The 16654-nt window shown below is 43.5% G+C and overlaps 1 protein-coding gene across 3 annotated transcripts in view; it reads left to right on the top strand.

The window, feature by feature from the left end:
• Positions 1–1167: 1167 nt before the first annotated feature.
• The window catches only part of DGKG (diacylglycerol kinase gamma), a 159844-nt gene continuing 144357 nt past the window's right edge, over positions 1168–16654 (top strand). For all 3 annotated transcript variants that reach the window (XM_021692349.1, XM_021692350.1, XM_021692351.1), the window contains exons 1-2: positions 1168–1234; positions 13918–13994. In XM_021692349.1, the coding sequence (XP_021548024.1) occupies positions 1168–1234; positions 13918–13994 (144 nt within the window). The remainder of the gene's footprint in view (positions 1235–13917; positions 13995–16654) is intronic.

Raw genomic sequence — 16654 nt, forward strand, 5'->3', positions numbered from 1 at the left:
ATTTAACTTGATGTCTGACCCTCCAACATGGATCCTGTTCTATGAAAACTGAGCTTCTTTGGTAACATCAGTCTGTATTTCTCCCCCTATTAGGTTGGTAGCTTTCCAACACTTTTTTAAGCCTCAATCCAGAATAAGAAATACATTTTTACAGTATAATCAGTAAACATGTATGTATAACTAAAAGGAGATGCGCTCTTATTTTCAACTCCATTTCATGCCATTCCACTCTATCCTGTTCTATGTTGTGTTTTCAAACGGGGGCCTTGGCCCACCATGTCAATTTCACAACCCGCTAAATGGACTTCATGGCTGATGGTATGACTGACTGCCGGAGCTCACCGTGCTAGGAGGGGCTCAAAGGGAAAGATGCTAAGCTTCTGTCTGAATCCATCCCCTTTCCCTCCCACAAGTTCCCCTGCACTGGGGCGGGCAGGTCTTCCCTCAGATCACCTTTGTATGAAACCACTTCAGTCACTGGGATGTTAGCCAGCCTTGCGGGTATTTGAATGTCCAGAATAATGGTGGAATTTAAAATCCGTGGAGGAGAGACCGGCTTACCTTTCAAATCATAGCAGATAAGTACTGTCCCTACTTAACTCGTGAGGCATCTGACAGCCTGAGGCGTTTTCATGCCTTGAGGATGCCCTCAGGTGGTCCTACTACACCTCTCCTGTGAGACATGTAAAATTTCCTGAGTGGAGGAGTACGAATACCTATTCAGATGGACCACCCAACTGGAGTTGTGCTCGTCTGGTCTGTACGCCCTCTTCAGACTTCCCTGGGGAGACACCCCCCCCGCCGAGAACCACTGCCTCCCATAGGCCTTTCCCCAGAGAACAGTTGGGGATTTCTTTTATAAGAAAGGGTGACTTACAAATTCTAACACTCCCATTCACAATGTCTTTTCTACTTCTGCCCAGGAGGAGCCAGGATTTCTGACGACCTTGACTACGGATGGAAGCATGCTGTTGCAGCAATAGCACACGCCTGCTCACATCTGCTGAAAGGTGCCCACCACTGCCATAGACCCGGGGATCCTCAGAGTCTCCCGAAGGGCCGGTCCATCGCCTACCTGCAATGAGCCAGGCCCTGGGCTGGGCCTCAGCTTCACCCTGGTGAACAGAACTCCATCCCTGGCCTCAAGCACTCACAGCCAGCTTAAAGATGAGTGAAGAACGGTGGGTCTCCCTCACTCCAGAGGAATTTGACCAACTGCAGAAATATTCAGAATGTGAGTAAATGGATTGACCCACCTGGGGCAGGATTTCCTCTTGGTAGGGGAGAACATTTCTGGAGAGAAGAATGGTGTAATTGTTGCAAAGCCACAGAGAATGAGGTTGGGCCTGACAGATTATATTTCCTTATAAACACAGAACCAGTGTCTTTAAACATAAAAACAATTATCTTTACACTCTATAAAGGATACATGCTCACCATAGAAATTTGGAATATACAGGGGAAAAAATAAAGAGTAGGTTAAAAATCACAGCCAAACTCATGAACATTTTGGAACACTCCCCTCCTGTGCATATTGCATTACATAGTTGAGTTCCTGAGTATACAGTACCTTTTTTTTTTTTAGCCTACATTTTCTGCCTAACATAATACTGTATTTTCTCCTGTGTATAGCATAATTTTTGAAAGACTGAAGGCTGCGTAGTTATAAGGTTACTCAGTCACTGGCTTTAATAGACGCTTGTGTTTGGACCCAGTGCCTTTTTTCAGTAAGAACAGAATGCTGATGTGTGTCTCTTTCTTGACTTTGTTCTGAATAAGCCTGGCTCTTCAACGGGGGCTCTTGGTTTCCCAGTAGTTATACCCAGGAATAATTGCAACGCATCAGGACACTTTGGTGGCAAGGCTGATGCTCACATGTGGGCACCCAGCTGTGCCCTCTGCAGGCTACTCCTAATCCTGACATGACAGGAATTTGCCAAGGCTGGAACGCCACCTGACCACTGCCCTCTGCACACGTGGTGACCATGGTGTTTGTACAGTGGCACCAACGTTTTAGAGCCCTTTGCTTTGCAGACTTCTCAGCTGCACTGACTGCCCTGCCCCTTTAGTCTAATCACCTCTCCCTTCCTGTTAATTATTGTGGCGCTTTTGTAAATCACTAGGCCAATGGCAAGTTGACCTGCCCTCCAAAGTTTGTCCAGGGAGCCCTTGTATGCCCTTTTGGCAGCCTGCCCCGCTCGTACGGGGCAGGCAGCCCTTGTCCACTGTCCTGGTCTGGGAGTCTAAATATTGGGCTTCAGTGCCACCTGTGGGTCTTGCTCTCTGTGATGTGACAGCCCCGAACCCCCACAGCCTGTGTCCTCTTCTGCACGATGAGAGAGTTGGATGAGACGACCTCTTCCTGTGATTCTTCCCAGGCCTGACACCCATGACTCTGTGCTCCCCATGGTCAACAGGAGCCCCCCATGGGACTTCTGGCCAGTCTCCCTCTTGGCTCCCTGGAGCCCATGGCCTCCTGTCTGACCTTGATGGGCTTAGAGAGACTCTGTAATGTATTGACAAGGAGCAAGGCATCATCACCTTCCAGGGTAAATTACGTTTCATTCACCATGCTCTGTAGGTCACCCAAAGACTGGCCCTAGTCAGGGATGAAAAAGAAGCACAAAGAAAAGGCTTGCTCTTGAGGAATCAGAATCTTGTTAAGGAATCAGAAATGTGTTCCTAACACAAGCAAAAGGCAGGTTTAAGGCAGCAGGCAAATACCTCTGGCAGAGCTGTCTAAACCGAATACATAAATGAGAAGGGAATTTAAAGCTAGAGGAAATTGGTATGGGGGAGTGTATTAGTTTGCTAGGCTCCTGTGACAAAGTACCCACACTCTGGGTGGCTTAGAACAACAGAAAGTATCTAACAGTTCTGGAGGCTAGAAGTGCAAAATCAAGGTCTCAGCAGGGCTGGTTCCTCCTGAGGACTGTAAGGGAAGAATGTGTTCTAGGCTTCTCTCCTTGGCTTATAGATGACTCTCTTCTCCCTGTCTCTCCACATTCTCCCTGTGTATGTGTATCTCCATATCCAAATTTCCCTTTTTATATGGACACAGTCATATTGGATTAGACCCACCCTATTCCAGTATGACTTCATCTTAACTAGCTACATCTGTAATGACGCTATTTCTAAATAAGGTCATATTCTGAGGCTCTGGGGTGGGGGGTCAAAACTTCAACATATGAATTTGGGGGGAGGGGATACAATTTACCCCACAACAGAGGATTTAGCTGGGTGGACTCTATGGAGGACAGAAGTTTAAAATGTGAATAGTAAGTAGATAGTGGGGGAGGGGGAGAAACAACAGAAACAAAGGGAGAGAAGCACAGAGAGGGATATGTATGGGTGGTGAAGAGAACCTCTGGGCTCTAAGGAGAGGAGGGTGGGGAGGAGGACAGAGGAGGGATGGGGATAGTAGGAGGCCTTGGGTCAAAGTGTGGGTTGGGACCAAGGTGGCAAAGTTCAGAGCCATGAATCTGGTGGCTGTGTGCAGGGTGGCCTGAATATAGAAGCTGTCAGATCAGGAAGGTAGATCAGGGTCTGAAATCTAGTCTGAGCTGAGTATCAGGGCTAGGAGGGACTGTGGCAGTGAACAAATGCTCACCTGTGGAAATCTGTGGTAGAAGTATCACCAACATTTGCGGAATGAAAGGAAGCCAGCAAAGATACCCCTGAAGACTGTGAATCTTTGGCAGATGCCAACATTAGTATTCAAGGGTGGTGGGGACGGTTTGGGAATGTTGATTTTGGGATGGTGATGACACATCCACTTCTTCATTCATATGCGCCAGGTTGCAGGGAACCAGCAATGAGGGAGACACAATCCCCGCCCTCAAAGAGCTCCCAGCCTAGTAGGGAAAGATAGATGGGACTCAAACAATGACGTTCAGTATGACAGGTGCTAAGAAGTGCGGAACACAGAGGAGGAGAACTAGCCTAGCCTGGTGGGAGGCTTCCTGAGGCAGGTGTGGTTTCCAGATGCCAGAAACACTAGTAGGAGAGAGGAGGGGAAAGCATTGCAGGCAGAGGAAGTGGCTTGGGGAGCAGGGAAGAGAGGTCATCATGGTAGCTTCGGAGAATGGCAAGCAGGTCACAGACTTGGAGCCTAGGGCAAGTGGTGGTGGTGGCAGGAAAGGATTGGGGGCAAGAGCTGGAATGATAAATAAGAGCCCATTGTGGAGGATACTGCCTTCCAAGCGAGGTATCCTGTGGGCCTGAGAGGGGTGGTGGTGGGAAGAGAGTGGGCAGGAGAGCTAGGCTCCAGCTCTGACGTTGGAATCATTGTGTGGAGGCAGCAAGGAGGGGACAACAGGAATGAAAGCACTTCAGATAACAAGCACCTGAGGAAAGAGATGAGAAGGTGGGAAACAGGACCAAGAGTCTGCCTACACTCAGGGGTCAGAGAAGGGAGAGGAGTCAGAAGAAGGCAGAAGAACCTGAAAGATGGCCGGGCAAACAGAGTAGTGGGTGGAGGGAGTGGAGGGACAGAGGGCTCCACATGTGGCAAAGCAGTAGGGGAGGCAGGCGCCAAAAAGAAACCGGACTATTCAGTAGGAAAGGGTTCCTTTGAGTCTTGGGTCTCTTTTTCAGCCATCAGCTTTGTCCTTCTCTGACCCCTCCTCATCTCGTCCGTGTCCCAAGACTGGACAAGTGCCCTGGCACTGTTGTTGTAACAGGAGAGGAAAAAAAGCTACAGTTCTTGGAAAATGATTAATCCTCAGAGGAAGCCCTGGAAAAGGCACTTCTACCAATTTTAGACACATGCTGGTATTCAGTCAGATTGCATTGCCATAGCAACTGCTCTTCATAACTACATAAACAGGAGCTTTGCGGTAGTGGAATAGCCGAAGTGTATAGCCTAAGAATTGGGAACTTTCCCCAGTGGGGTTACCAGGTAGGACGGGCCAAGAATTTCAGAGTAAGAGGCTCTTGGCGTATTCTGTTTATATAACAAAAACCCTGTAGCTTCTTTGGTGGCCTTCTGCTGGGGGTGGCGGAGGGGTGGGGGAGAAGCCATGTTAAAACTGCCCTCATAGGTGTAGGTATTTATTTTATATGTACACACACACACACACACAGTTGATACATATATATATATATGGTAAGCTTAATGTGAGTCAGTAAAGTGTTTGTAAAAAACATACTGTGATATTAAGGATATTTTTGTCACAAAATCAAGTACAAAAATGAAAAACGGATGAAATTTAAACCTACCCATGATCCCATCTCCCAGTGATAACCACTACGTGTGTGTGTGTGTGTGTGAAATAGACATGCGAGGCTCTTTCGTATGCTGTTCTCCTCACCCTAACAGTTATCTATTCAATTCAGTTATCTACTGCTGCATCAAAACAACTTCAACCTCATGCATTAAAACAGCCATTTTGTTTTTTCCCACGATTCTGTGACTCAGGGATCTGGGCGGGGCACACCTGGGATGGCTGGTCCCTGCTCCACAGTGTTTGGGGCTTTGGGTGGGATGCCTCACAGGATCCAGCAGGCTTACTCACTGCCATACTGTTACCTCAGCATTCCTCCATCAGATTGCTTTCTCCAAGTGCTTTGCCATCTCCCAGGGCCTCTCCATGTGGCCTCTTTTTCTAGTTGGCTGGCCTGGACTTCTTACATGTGGCCCTGGACTCCAAGAGCATAAAAGCAGGCCTTTTTAACACCTGGACTCTGAGGTCCCTAAACAGAACTGTCTCCACATTCCACTGGCCTGGCCCAGACGCACTGGGGCCAGGGAATGGACTGCACATCTCATGGGAGAGCGGCTCACACAGGGCACAGGGAGAGTGTGGACAGCCATCTTTGGAGACTAGCTAGCGGACAGTATATCATGAGGTGTTCCTGTGTTGTTCAGAACTTTCCAGAAGCAAGGCTTTTAGGGGTTGCTGAGATTTCTTTTGATACATTATTTTATTTAACCAAACTGTTGTTTGCGATCGTAAGATGTATTAATAGACTCACAGTGTCTAGTAAGGCCACCTGGTATCCACATTGTGTCCTGCCCTGATCAGACCTCTTTGAGAGCTGAATTTATTCCTGGGCACCACAGTGCATGATGTATATGGACAAACCGGCATGTGTTTGAGAAGTGCCACTAGCATGGTGAGGGGCCTCACAGCGGGGTTATGAAGAAGTGCCTGCAAGTACTATGCCTGTTTGCAGGAGAAGGGAAGATTCAAATAAATAAATAAATACTGCTGTTGCGGGGAGGAGGTGTGTCATTAATTTTGAATGGCTTCCAGAAGTAGCCCTAGGACTAATGGGAGGAAATCATCAAAGAAAGACTTAAAGCAAGGAATTCATTGATGCCTAATGGTCAAACCTGCCTAAGACAGAACAGAATTGACTTAAAAGCAATTGAGTTTTCTTTCCCTAGATATCCAGTTGATCAAATGACCATCATTAGCCCTTCTAATACTTAGTTTCTATGTTGAAACAGGTTTCTTTTCCACCTCAGAGGGCATGAGCTTGTGGGGAGGCCTCCCACTGACCCTCCCCTAACAGCTTCAAATAGAGATATAATGGGTTTATTATCCTTCTAATCCTGATATTTGGGGAGGGGCAATTATTTTTCCATAACTTTCCAAGGACAAAACTATCCACTTTTTCAGAAAGGGAAAAAAGGAAAAAAATGATAAAGCATCAATTTTAACTTTTAACTCTCCAAGAAATTAAACCAAACATTTTCAACATCAGCCCATGGTTGCTAGATTTTGTAGACTTCTTACACCTGGGAGAAATTTTAAGCCACCATCAAATCCAACTCCTATCCATTTTTCAGTGAGAACACCGAGTCCAGAATTGCTCAGTGACTTCTCCAAGGTCACACAGAAGGTCAGTGGTAGAATAAGAATTAGAACCAAAGTTCTCAATCCCAGGTCAAATTCAATTTGCTTCAATCCAGTTCCAATAAATTAAACAAAAAGTACCCATTGGAGCTCAACCTTCAGTGATACAGTGGGGAGAAAATATATATATATATTTATATTATTTATTAAAATATTATATATATATTTGTATGTCAAACTATAATAGAGCAAAATTTTAAAGTACATTTAAAGAGAATAAATCAGTAAATTGTGCTATTCAGAAATATATTTCGTTAGAATCAGATCAACGCAAAGTTTCTGGCTTTAAGATGTAGGTAAATTACAGCTCAAAATTCAAACCTGTCAGTTTAATATGGGAGTCAGAGAAAATGTTTAGGGCTGGTTTATAGAACAATGTAAAGCTCTAAGTAAGCTTCATTGAAACCTTGTTATTTATATGGGCCAGCAGAGTGAGAGTTAGTCAAATGTTCTTGGAGTCCTGGGTCCATAAAGTGTCATGTCTCATTGCTTCCATCTTGGAAGGAAACCACAGCTATTTCTCACCCATGTCTCTTGCAGTGTAACTGGCCTTCTTTTCATTCTGATGACTAGGACTCTACCCACAAGCAGTCACAGAATCTATGGATAGGGATAGACTTCTACGGAACAGTAGCTCTCAGATTTGAATATGCACATGAATCTCCTGGAGATCTTGTTAAAAATGCTGATTCTGACTCAGTAGGTCTGGGATAGTTCTGAGATGCTGCATTTCAGACAAGCTTCCAGGTTGCTGATGATGCTGGTCCAGGGACCACACCTTTAGTCACAAGAAGGTTCAGGTTGTCTGATCCATTCCTCCATCTTCATTTGGGTTATGACTAATGAGGCCAAATTATTTGAAGAAAAAGTGGGAAGTTTTGCTATCAATACCAATTTTGCTTATACAAATAAGCCATACCAGTCATTCAGAGCATTTATGGTGAATCAGAAAATCTCAGTATCCTAAAGAGGGTTCTCTTATATGAGCCCCCAAACCCTCTACTTTCAATGTAAAGTCTTTCCCCCTTATTCTATATGTAACACTGTAGCAGAGTTATCACTTTCACTGGTTCCCCTCAGTAGTTAGCTTGGTAGACCTCGGTGGTCCTCAGCCTTGGCTGCCCACTAGAAATACTTGGGAGGCTTTGAACCCTTCCAGTGCCCTGTCCACACATTCCCCCCCCCCCACCCCTGGGATCATTTAATCATAATCTATAGGTGTAGAATCCGGGGTTCAGTAGTGTTTAAAGCTCCCCAGGTGATTCCACCTTGCAGCCAAGGTTAACAACCACTGGTCCAGCTTTTTTCCCTATGCCCCTGGAAATACAGGACATACGGGACAAGCACGATAACCTAAATCCATTTTCTAGTCCTCCTTTATTCCATGAATCTTTATTGAACATTGATTTTATGCCAGGCAATGGGCTCTATGCTGGGGAGAAACATTGCACAGGAAAAGAAGTGTAGCTGGGAGAATGTGTCAGTGCTTATGAGGCTGGGCTTCTTACACATGCTTCCCACATTCCACTTTGGGGCCTCATTCCTCCTGGCTAAAAAGGTGGGCCTTTTGATGCACTGCTCCTGGATCTGGCATCTCTGTTCTGACATCATTCTCCATCTTTCTAGAACCCTTGGGAAACTGCACTCTTGCTTTTGTGCACCTCACTGTGTTCTTGACTCCCTGGAATACTTATAAAACTTACTCATACATCCTAGCCATCCTCGAAAGAAGGAAAATCTAGGGTTTTTTTTCCCCCCTTTCATGTGCCAACTTTATCTTTTCCCCTCTCTGTGTCTTTCTTTCCCAGGGTTGAGTCATTTGTGGTCTTCTCAACCCATGGAATATGTTCCTCTGTCCTCAGTATCATGGTTTTGTCTATGTTGTGACAGGCAAGCCTTACTAGTCAGCCACAAATATACAAGAATGTTACTAAGGCCTTATCATAAGTGAGGTCCATGCACCTGCATAATTGGCATCATCGAGGGTCTTGTTTGAAATGCAGAATGTGAGGCCCCGACTCAGTTCCTGTTGAATCAGATCATTTAAACCTGACCCTTAGGCATTTCCTACACATGTTCAGTTTGAGATGCTCTTGGGGGACTTTGAGGCATGGAGAGTTATTATGCATCTTATAATTTCACTCTCATCTATGGGTTTTCAGGTTCCCATTTGAAAATGTTGATTTATAGTTATTTCAGAGTTTAATGGCCCGACTAGTGCTCATATACTCAGTGTTCTTAACTAGAAGATGGTCCATAAACTTTGGGTTCTGGTTCCAGCAGCACCGCTGACGTTCTGCTGTAAACACTGAATCTCCTAATTTGTCTGCTTGTTCAGTTGAAGGGCATCCCTCTCCCACACAAGCGTGCCAGTGAAGGTGCTTGTGAGTTGGGCCAAATTTTCTCCTTAAAAAGGCTTTGAATGTGCTCAAACACTAGGAACAAGTGTTTGGTTAAGGTCCCAGAATTCTTGGCACATAAAGCATAAAGAGACAGTTTTGGATTGAAACTTCTTAGGGTAGTTGTTACTACTAGTGACCTTGATCACGGAAAAGAGCCTTCTTGACCCCTGATTTGGGGTAAAACTGCATGCTGATGGTTCAGCCAGTGCAAGTTAATACAGAATGTATCCCTGCCTTGCCACGAAGCTGAATAAGTTGACCTGTTGGGTAAAGTTCCTTAGTGTTGTCCACTTCAGCAATGGAGAATGTCTGCCAAGCGTGGTGATTTCGGATTTAGCAGAGTTATAAACTTTTCTTCATTTTGCAATAATTATCCAACAAGTTTAGCTGCTTCTTAAGAGAGTCTTAATTTCTAACAATAAAATTACATTCATGGAACAGCAGTTCTTAACCTTGACTATACATTTGAATCCCCAGGAAGCTTTAAAATATTTTGATTCCTGAGTATCTAAAGAGGGGGATGGGTTAGCCTGGTGATGGGTATTAAAGAGGGCATGTATTAAATGGAGCACTGGGTGTTATATGCAAACAATGAATCATGGAACACTACATCAAAAACTAATGATGTAATGTATGGTGATTAACATAACATAATATAATAAAATTAGATTTCTTCTTTTTTTTTTTTTTAAAGATTTTATTTATTTATTTGACAGAGTTAGCGAGAGCAGGAACACAAGCAGGGGGAGTGGGAGAGGGAGAAGCAGGCTTCCCGCCGAGCAGGGAGCCCGATGCGGGGCTCGATCCCAGGACCCTGGGATCATGACCTGAGCCGAAGGCAGACGCTTAACGACTGAGCCACCCAGGTGCCCCTAAAATTAGATTTCTTTTAAAAAAAAAAAAAGAGAGAGATGCTGACTTAATTGGTCTCAGTGGAGGCCTGGGTTTCAAATGTACATAGGCTTCTCAGGTGGTTCTGACATGTAGCCAGGTTTGAGAGGCACTGTCATAGAGGAAGTGCCTTATCTTCTGATTTACCCATGTTCACGTATCCAGTGAATCTAATAGCTGTGTCACATTATTAGATATGCTAAAAATCAGAGTCACCCACTCATTAGCTGCGTGCCCTTGAAAGAATCATCTAAATTTCATAAGCCTTGTTTTTTTCTTCTCTAAAATAAGGACCATTGGGGTGTCTGGGTGGCTCAGTCAGTTGGCATCTGCCTTTGGCTCAAGTCATGATCCTGGTATCCTGGAATCAAGCCCCACTTTGGGCTCCCCGCTCAGTGGGGAGTCTGCTTCTCTCTCTGCCTTTCCACCTGCTTGTGCTCTCTCCTTCTCTCTCTCTAATAAAATCTTTAAAAATAAAATAAAATAAGGACCATTATTACATTAGAGAGTAGTTGTGGAGATTTAAGTAAAACATATAAGATTACTAGGATGGTGCCTAGCATACGGTAAGCACTCAACAAAATAGGAGTTCTTACAAAGAACTGTGGACATGGCCCTCTGGTAGACACTTAGGAATAGAACTGGATCTCCTCCGAGTCTGGTGGTTGTACTACTATAGAGGCTTCTGCTCTCTACTGAGGCTGTGCAGTTGGACCCACAGGCGGTGCCTGGGATAAGATCAAGGAGAGCTCTGAAGAGGTCCCTCATTGTTCTTAGCTGTCATAAGATGAAACAGAATGGAGTAGTACCCACTTGCTCCTCAGGCAAGTAGAAACCCAGCCCAGAAACCCGTCAAAAATAAAACTAATAAAATATTAAAGGACATTCCAGGAGAAAGGAATGGGTCTCAAATTTGAAAATTAGATCTTCTTCCTTTTTTAAAAAGGGCAGGTGTTGACACTATGAGCTCATTAAGGCCCATGAAGCAAATTGAAGTAAATGTGTGCTGAAGGACACCCCTCACAGAAATCTAGGAACCAGCAATCTCTTGGATTGTTTTTTTTAAATTTAATTTTAGGCTATTAATCAGAGATTTTAAAATACTTTCTCTGTTTTTCTTTTTAAAGGCTATTTATTTGAATGTGAACATAGGATGAACATACTTGTGTATGTATATATACATATATGTGCATGTGTGTGTGTAGCATGCATTTATAGCATACATTTAAATATAAATTAGGATTTTACAAATATGTAGTCACTTAGAACAAAAACAGGATTTCTGCTAGGATCAACCATGGAATCTCTAAAATGTGACAGTAATATTAAAAGTATGAATTCAAGTGGAATCACTCCCTGGGTTCTCAGTCAAAATGCTGGCTCTTTACTACTCTTGCAGAAACCACGCCAAGGGTACCCATGCTTCCAAATTTGACTTTTTAATGCAATCCACATTTGGCCACTGGCTGGCCTGAAAATCGCCCATTAAAATAGATTCTAAAATGTAGTCTTTTCTAAGTATTTGGGCTGCCCGTGGAATGATTTGAATATAATTTTTATGTAATGTTAACTGAGCCCTAGTCTAATTCTAAGCTCTCTTCCATTCTGTTGCCAGAGTGGCCTTCAGAAAACAGAGACTTGATTATGGTACTCCACTATTCAGGAAATCTTTAACAATTTCAAATCAGTGTCCTTAGCTTGGCACTCAAGACTCCCATAAATCTGGCCCCAAACTACTCTCTGGTTCTGACCCTTCTTAGATGTCTTGTGATGCCCATCTCTGCATCTTTGTTCACCCTGTCCCTTCTTAGAATACTCTTTCCACTTTATGTCTGCCTTTCAAACCTCACTCATTCTTTACACTGCAGCTCAAGTCTGCCTCCTGTATAGGACATCCCTGGCCCCCACCCAAGCTTACTATCATCCTAATTTTACTTCTTTCCTGCTCATTCTACTTCTCTGCTCTGTGCTTCCTAGAGCTTCTGTATTATTGCTATAGCATTAATTACCTTTTCCCCTGTGTTAGCAAGTGTTTGGGAAGTAACAGTGAATAGTGCTTAAGGGAAAGTAATATAGACTTTGAGCCAAATTAGACCTGAATTAAAACCCTCTGAGGCAAGTCGCTTAATTTTTCTGAATTTCAGCTTCTTCTTCTGTAAAGAAAATATAACCAAATGTGCATGGATTGGCAGGGGAGAGTATATAAGCATATGCAGTAAAGGCCCCCAACAAGAGGTAGCCATCATTACCACAATTATTCAGATAATCTCTCCAGCTAGTTCATCAACAGTCCCTTGCAGCATCTTACCCTCCATAGTGTCTTCTGAATTGAATGGAAGCAGCCCAAATTGATGACATCTGCTGCCTGGATCTCACTGAGCTATTAGTTTTTCAGCATCTGTTTTGCATTTCAGGAAGAAATGTCCATTTTTAGGCAACATCAACATTTTCCTGTGGCATTTCAGTGTGTCTCAGTCCTGAAATGATTATAACTTGTGCTTGATTGAATCCAAGTCAGCAGAGCCATGGAGAACAGCCCAGCCTATGTGCACATCTACTTTACACAGGCCTATGAGAGAGTGTAGCCCTCTGTAAAAACACCAAGGAACGCTATGTCAATTTTTAATAACATTGCCCTTTGCTCAGATGTTCAAATCATGGCAGTAATGGAGCTTGGGAAGCTCTTAATTATCCACAGTACTGCGAGACAAGGAGAGCACAGAGACCCTGGTTTTCTCTGATGTCTAGAGTTCTGGTAAATACACAGGATACACTCAGGATGTGTTTATAATGACAATTATTGACTCCCTTTTCTAAACTCCCAATTTCCTTACAAAACTCAAGAAGAAGAAGCCACCGTTTTCTCTGGTAGTTTCCAAATTATTTCCAATGGAAAGGAAAATTTTCTAAGTCACTATGCTTCATGAATCCCAAGTCTCTGTTTCAGCACCAAGGACAGAGCATCACTGGACTTAATGTCCCTTCATCTTATTTAATCAAAAATTTAAATGTTTTAAAATTTCTGCTCAGATTTTATGCAGTCACCTAGTATATTGGTTTTCTGAACACTAGTTATGTGTCAGACCATGATATGATATACAAAGCCTCACTAGCCAATTAGAGATCTCAAGGTAGAACTGAGGCAGGAGATGAGTAAGGGAAGCAGTTATAACACTATATGACAAGTGCTGTTACAGAGTTGTGTACAAGTCATGTGGGATCCAGGAGAGGGAATTCTAACTGATAAAGGAAGACTTTACATAGGAGTTGGCATTTGAGCTGGGTACCAAGAATTGAGTGAAGTTTACAACATAGAGAAGAGACTCCATGAAAGAATGAATGAGTGAATACAGTGTATTCAGGGACTTGTGGAAATGTGATTTGATGTGGCTGAAAAGTGGGGTGAGTGGAAGGTTAAAGTAAGAGATAAGGAATGGGCTAGGTCAAATCACCGCATACTTACATACCAAGCTAAGGGAGTTAAGCTTTATCCTGGGAAAACGGAGAGCCATTGAAGTGTATTGAGTAGGAACATGATCAGATCACATTTGTGTTTTAGAAAGATAGTTCATACAGTAGGAGAGAGACTATACTGAAAAGAAATAAGAGGGCAGAAGGGCAGGTAAGAGTGACATTTTTCCACATAGCCCTGGAAATGAGGAGTTGCTCCATCATAACCAAGGTTAGACAGGGAGAATTTACTTGGCCCAGCTCCCATTAGCTGTTCACCAATAATTCACATGTGCGTTATGTCTCTCCAGATTCTTCCAAGAAGATAAAGGATGTCTTGGCTGAGTTTAATGAGGGTGGGAGCCTCAAACAATATGACCCACATGAGGTAAGAACGTTTCCATTTCAAACCTTTAAAAAGCCCTATATTCTAGCTTTTCCATAATTTGTTCCACTCTTAAAAGTTTAGCTCATTTTAAAGAACTTGTTTCTCAACATATTTTCTCCTAAGTCTCAAATGAGCCATTTATGTTTGCCAAGTTTAATGATTCTCTCACTGTCCTAGAAGACTACATCATACCTTCCTCTCTCTCTTCAAATCTTTCCCTTTTCCTGTCCTCATTCTCAGTTATCAACCATGCTTTCTACTTCACTGAGAAAATAGAAACAATCACAAGAGATCTTGCACAAGATCCTCACCCACCTCTGTACCTTTTTTCCTGTAACTAGGAATGAACTCTCCATGCTCCTAGTAAGTTCAGCTCCTCCAGGTATGCACTCATTCCCATCCTCTTCTAGTCTATTGACAGGCATTGCTCTCTCTATATATATATCTCCTTCACATCAGCTTTCCACTATTTGTTAGGTTTTTCTCATCAACATATTAACATACAGTTATTTGTCCTATATTAAAATTGTTCTCCTGACTCTAGTTTTCCAGTTACCTCATTTCTTTCCTGTCCTTATAGCAAAACTGTGCAAACAATTTGTCTATAGTCATTGCCTCTAATTTCTCTTCTTCCCACTTTCTTGAAAGCCCTTCAATCAGAGCATAACCCCCACTTCTCTACTAAGACCACTGGTGAGGATAGCCAAGGATCTCCATATAGCTAAACTCAATAGGCATTTTACTCAACAGCATTGGACACAGTTGGTCAGATCCTCCTCTACTGTCTTCACTTGGATTTCAGGACATTGCACTCTCCTGATTTTCCTTTCATCCCTCTAACTTGACATTTTCACTAAAAAATCAAATTGCGATCTCAAACTTAACATGAGCTAAACTGAGCTCTTTGATCTTCCCCTGTAAAACCTGTTTTTCCTGCAGTCTTCCCCATTTCAGTAAATGACAACTCCATTCTTCAAGTTCTTCAGTCTAAAACTATGGAGTCATCATTGAGTTTTCCCTCTCACACCCCACATCCAATTCATCAGCAAACCCTGCCACCTCTACCTTCAAAATATATCCAGAATCTAGTCACATCTTACCACAGGCACCGCTTCCACCCTTACCTGAGGCACCACCATATTTTGCCCAGATTATTGTAATAGTCACCTAACTGGGCTCCTTGTTTCTGCTCTTGATCTTTAAAGTCTATTCTTCACGCTCATCCTGAGCAATCTGTTAAAACTTAAGTCAGATCATGTCATTGCTCTGCTCTACAATCCCTCATGGTTTCCCCACCCCCTACTCAGAGTTAAAATCAAGGTCTTTACCATCTGTATCTCCCTCTGCTCTCTAACCTCATCTCTTGCTACTCTCCTCCTCATTCCTTTCCAGCTATTATTAGCCTTCTTGATGCTGTCAAACAAGCCAAGGTTGCTCTAACCTCAGTACCTTTGCATTTGCTTTTGCCTCTTCCTAGACTGTTTCTCCCACATATATCCACATTGTTATTTCCTCGTCTCCTTCAAGCGTTTGCTCAAATCACCTTCTCCGTGAATATCACCTTCTCTATTTAAAATCTTAAGCCCTCTTTCCTGATGCTTCTTATCCTTCTATTCTGCCTTATTGTCCTCTTTAGTATTCCTCACCATCTGTTCTGCTATATATTTGTTCATTTTGGTATCCCCCATGTCCAGAGGAGTAATCTGGCTCATAGCAGGCACTCAAGAAATATTTGTTGAATGAATAAATGAATGCAAGACCTCCACTACTTTCAGATTCAAGTCATCTAATGTTTCTTGAACATCCAGGCACTGTGGAAGATATAAAGGTGAAGAAGCACCGTTCTTGCCCTCCAGAACTTACTTCCTATTGGCAGGCTCTGGAGTTACATGGCCTTAGGTTAGACTTCTACCTTTGATGCCAACCAGCAACGTGGCCTGAAATATTACACCTTTCTGAGCCTCACTTGCCTCATCTTTGACCTGAAGATAACAACAAACAAAGACATGGAAGTTTGCAGATGAGTGGATGGAATGAGATAATTTTTAAAATGTACAGGACACTTTAAAAATGGTACCCACTATTATTCCCCTTCTGGCTCCTTTCCTCAGAATGTTTAAAACTCAGCTTCCTTTTCCCTGCTCCTGGGTCCTTTCATGAGGGCTAACTGCAGAAAAATGATCAGCAGGACAAACTTGGGACAAGACAGGTCACTTATTTATTCGTATTGTCATCCTTTCAACGACCCTTGAGTCAACTCTGCTGCTGGGTACCGGCAGCGAACCAACAAAGCACATGTCCTCGAGGTTTACCTGAGCAGGGGTTTTGGATCAAATGTACCAATCCTCGGGAGAACGAAGCAGGAGGAAGGTTGCCCATACAGAGCCAGACTGAGAATGAACCATTTCAAAGAACATTCCTGTGGAGAAGCCATGCAGAGAAGATGGCAGAGCCAGCAAAGAACTCCCTGCCCCTCCCACCACCCCCCACCCCCAGCTCCAAAAACACAGGAACAAAGAAGGGTGGGAGCTGCTAATCAGCCCATCAGTCCTGAGGCTGAAGAGTAGGAGGGGAACAATTTGGTCAGGGCTACTGAGGGTGTGAAGGCCCAGGAACTTTCAGAAGCAGAGAGCAGCTTGGCTGTTATGAGCCTGCTGCCA

This window comes from Neomonachus schauinslandi, chromosome 1 (genome assembly GCF_002201575.2).
Source record: "Neomonachus schauinslandi chromosome 1, ASM220157v2, whole genome shotgun sequence".
Classification (NCBI taxonomy): domain Eukaryota; kingdom Metazoa; phylum Chordata; class Mammalia; order Carnivora; family Phocidae; genus Neomonachus; species Neomonachus schauinslandi.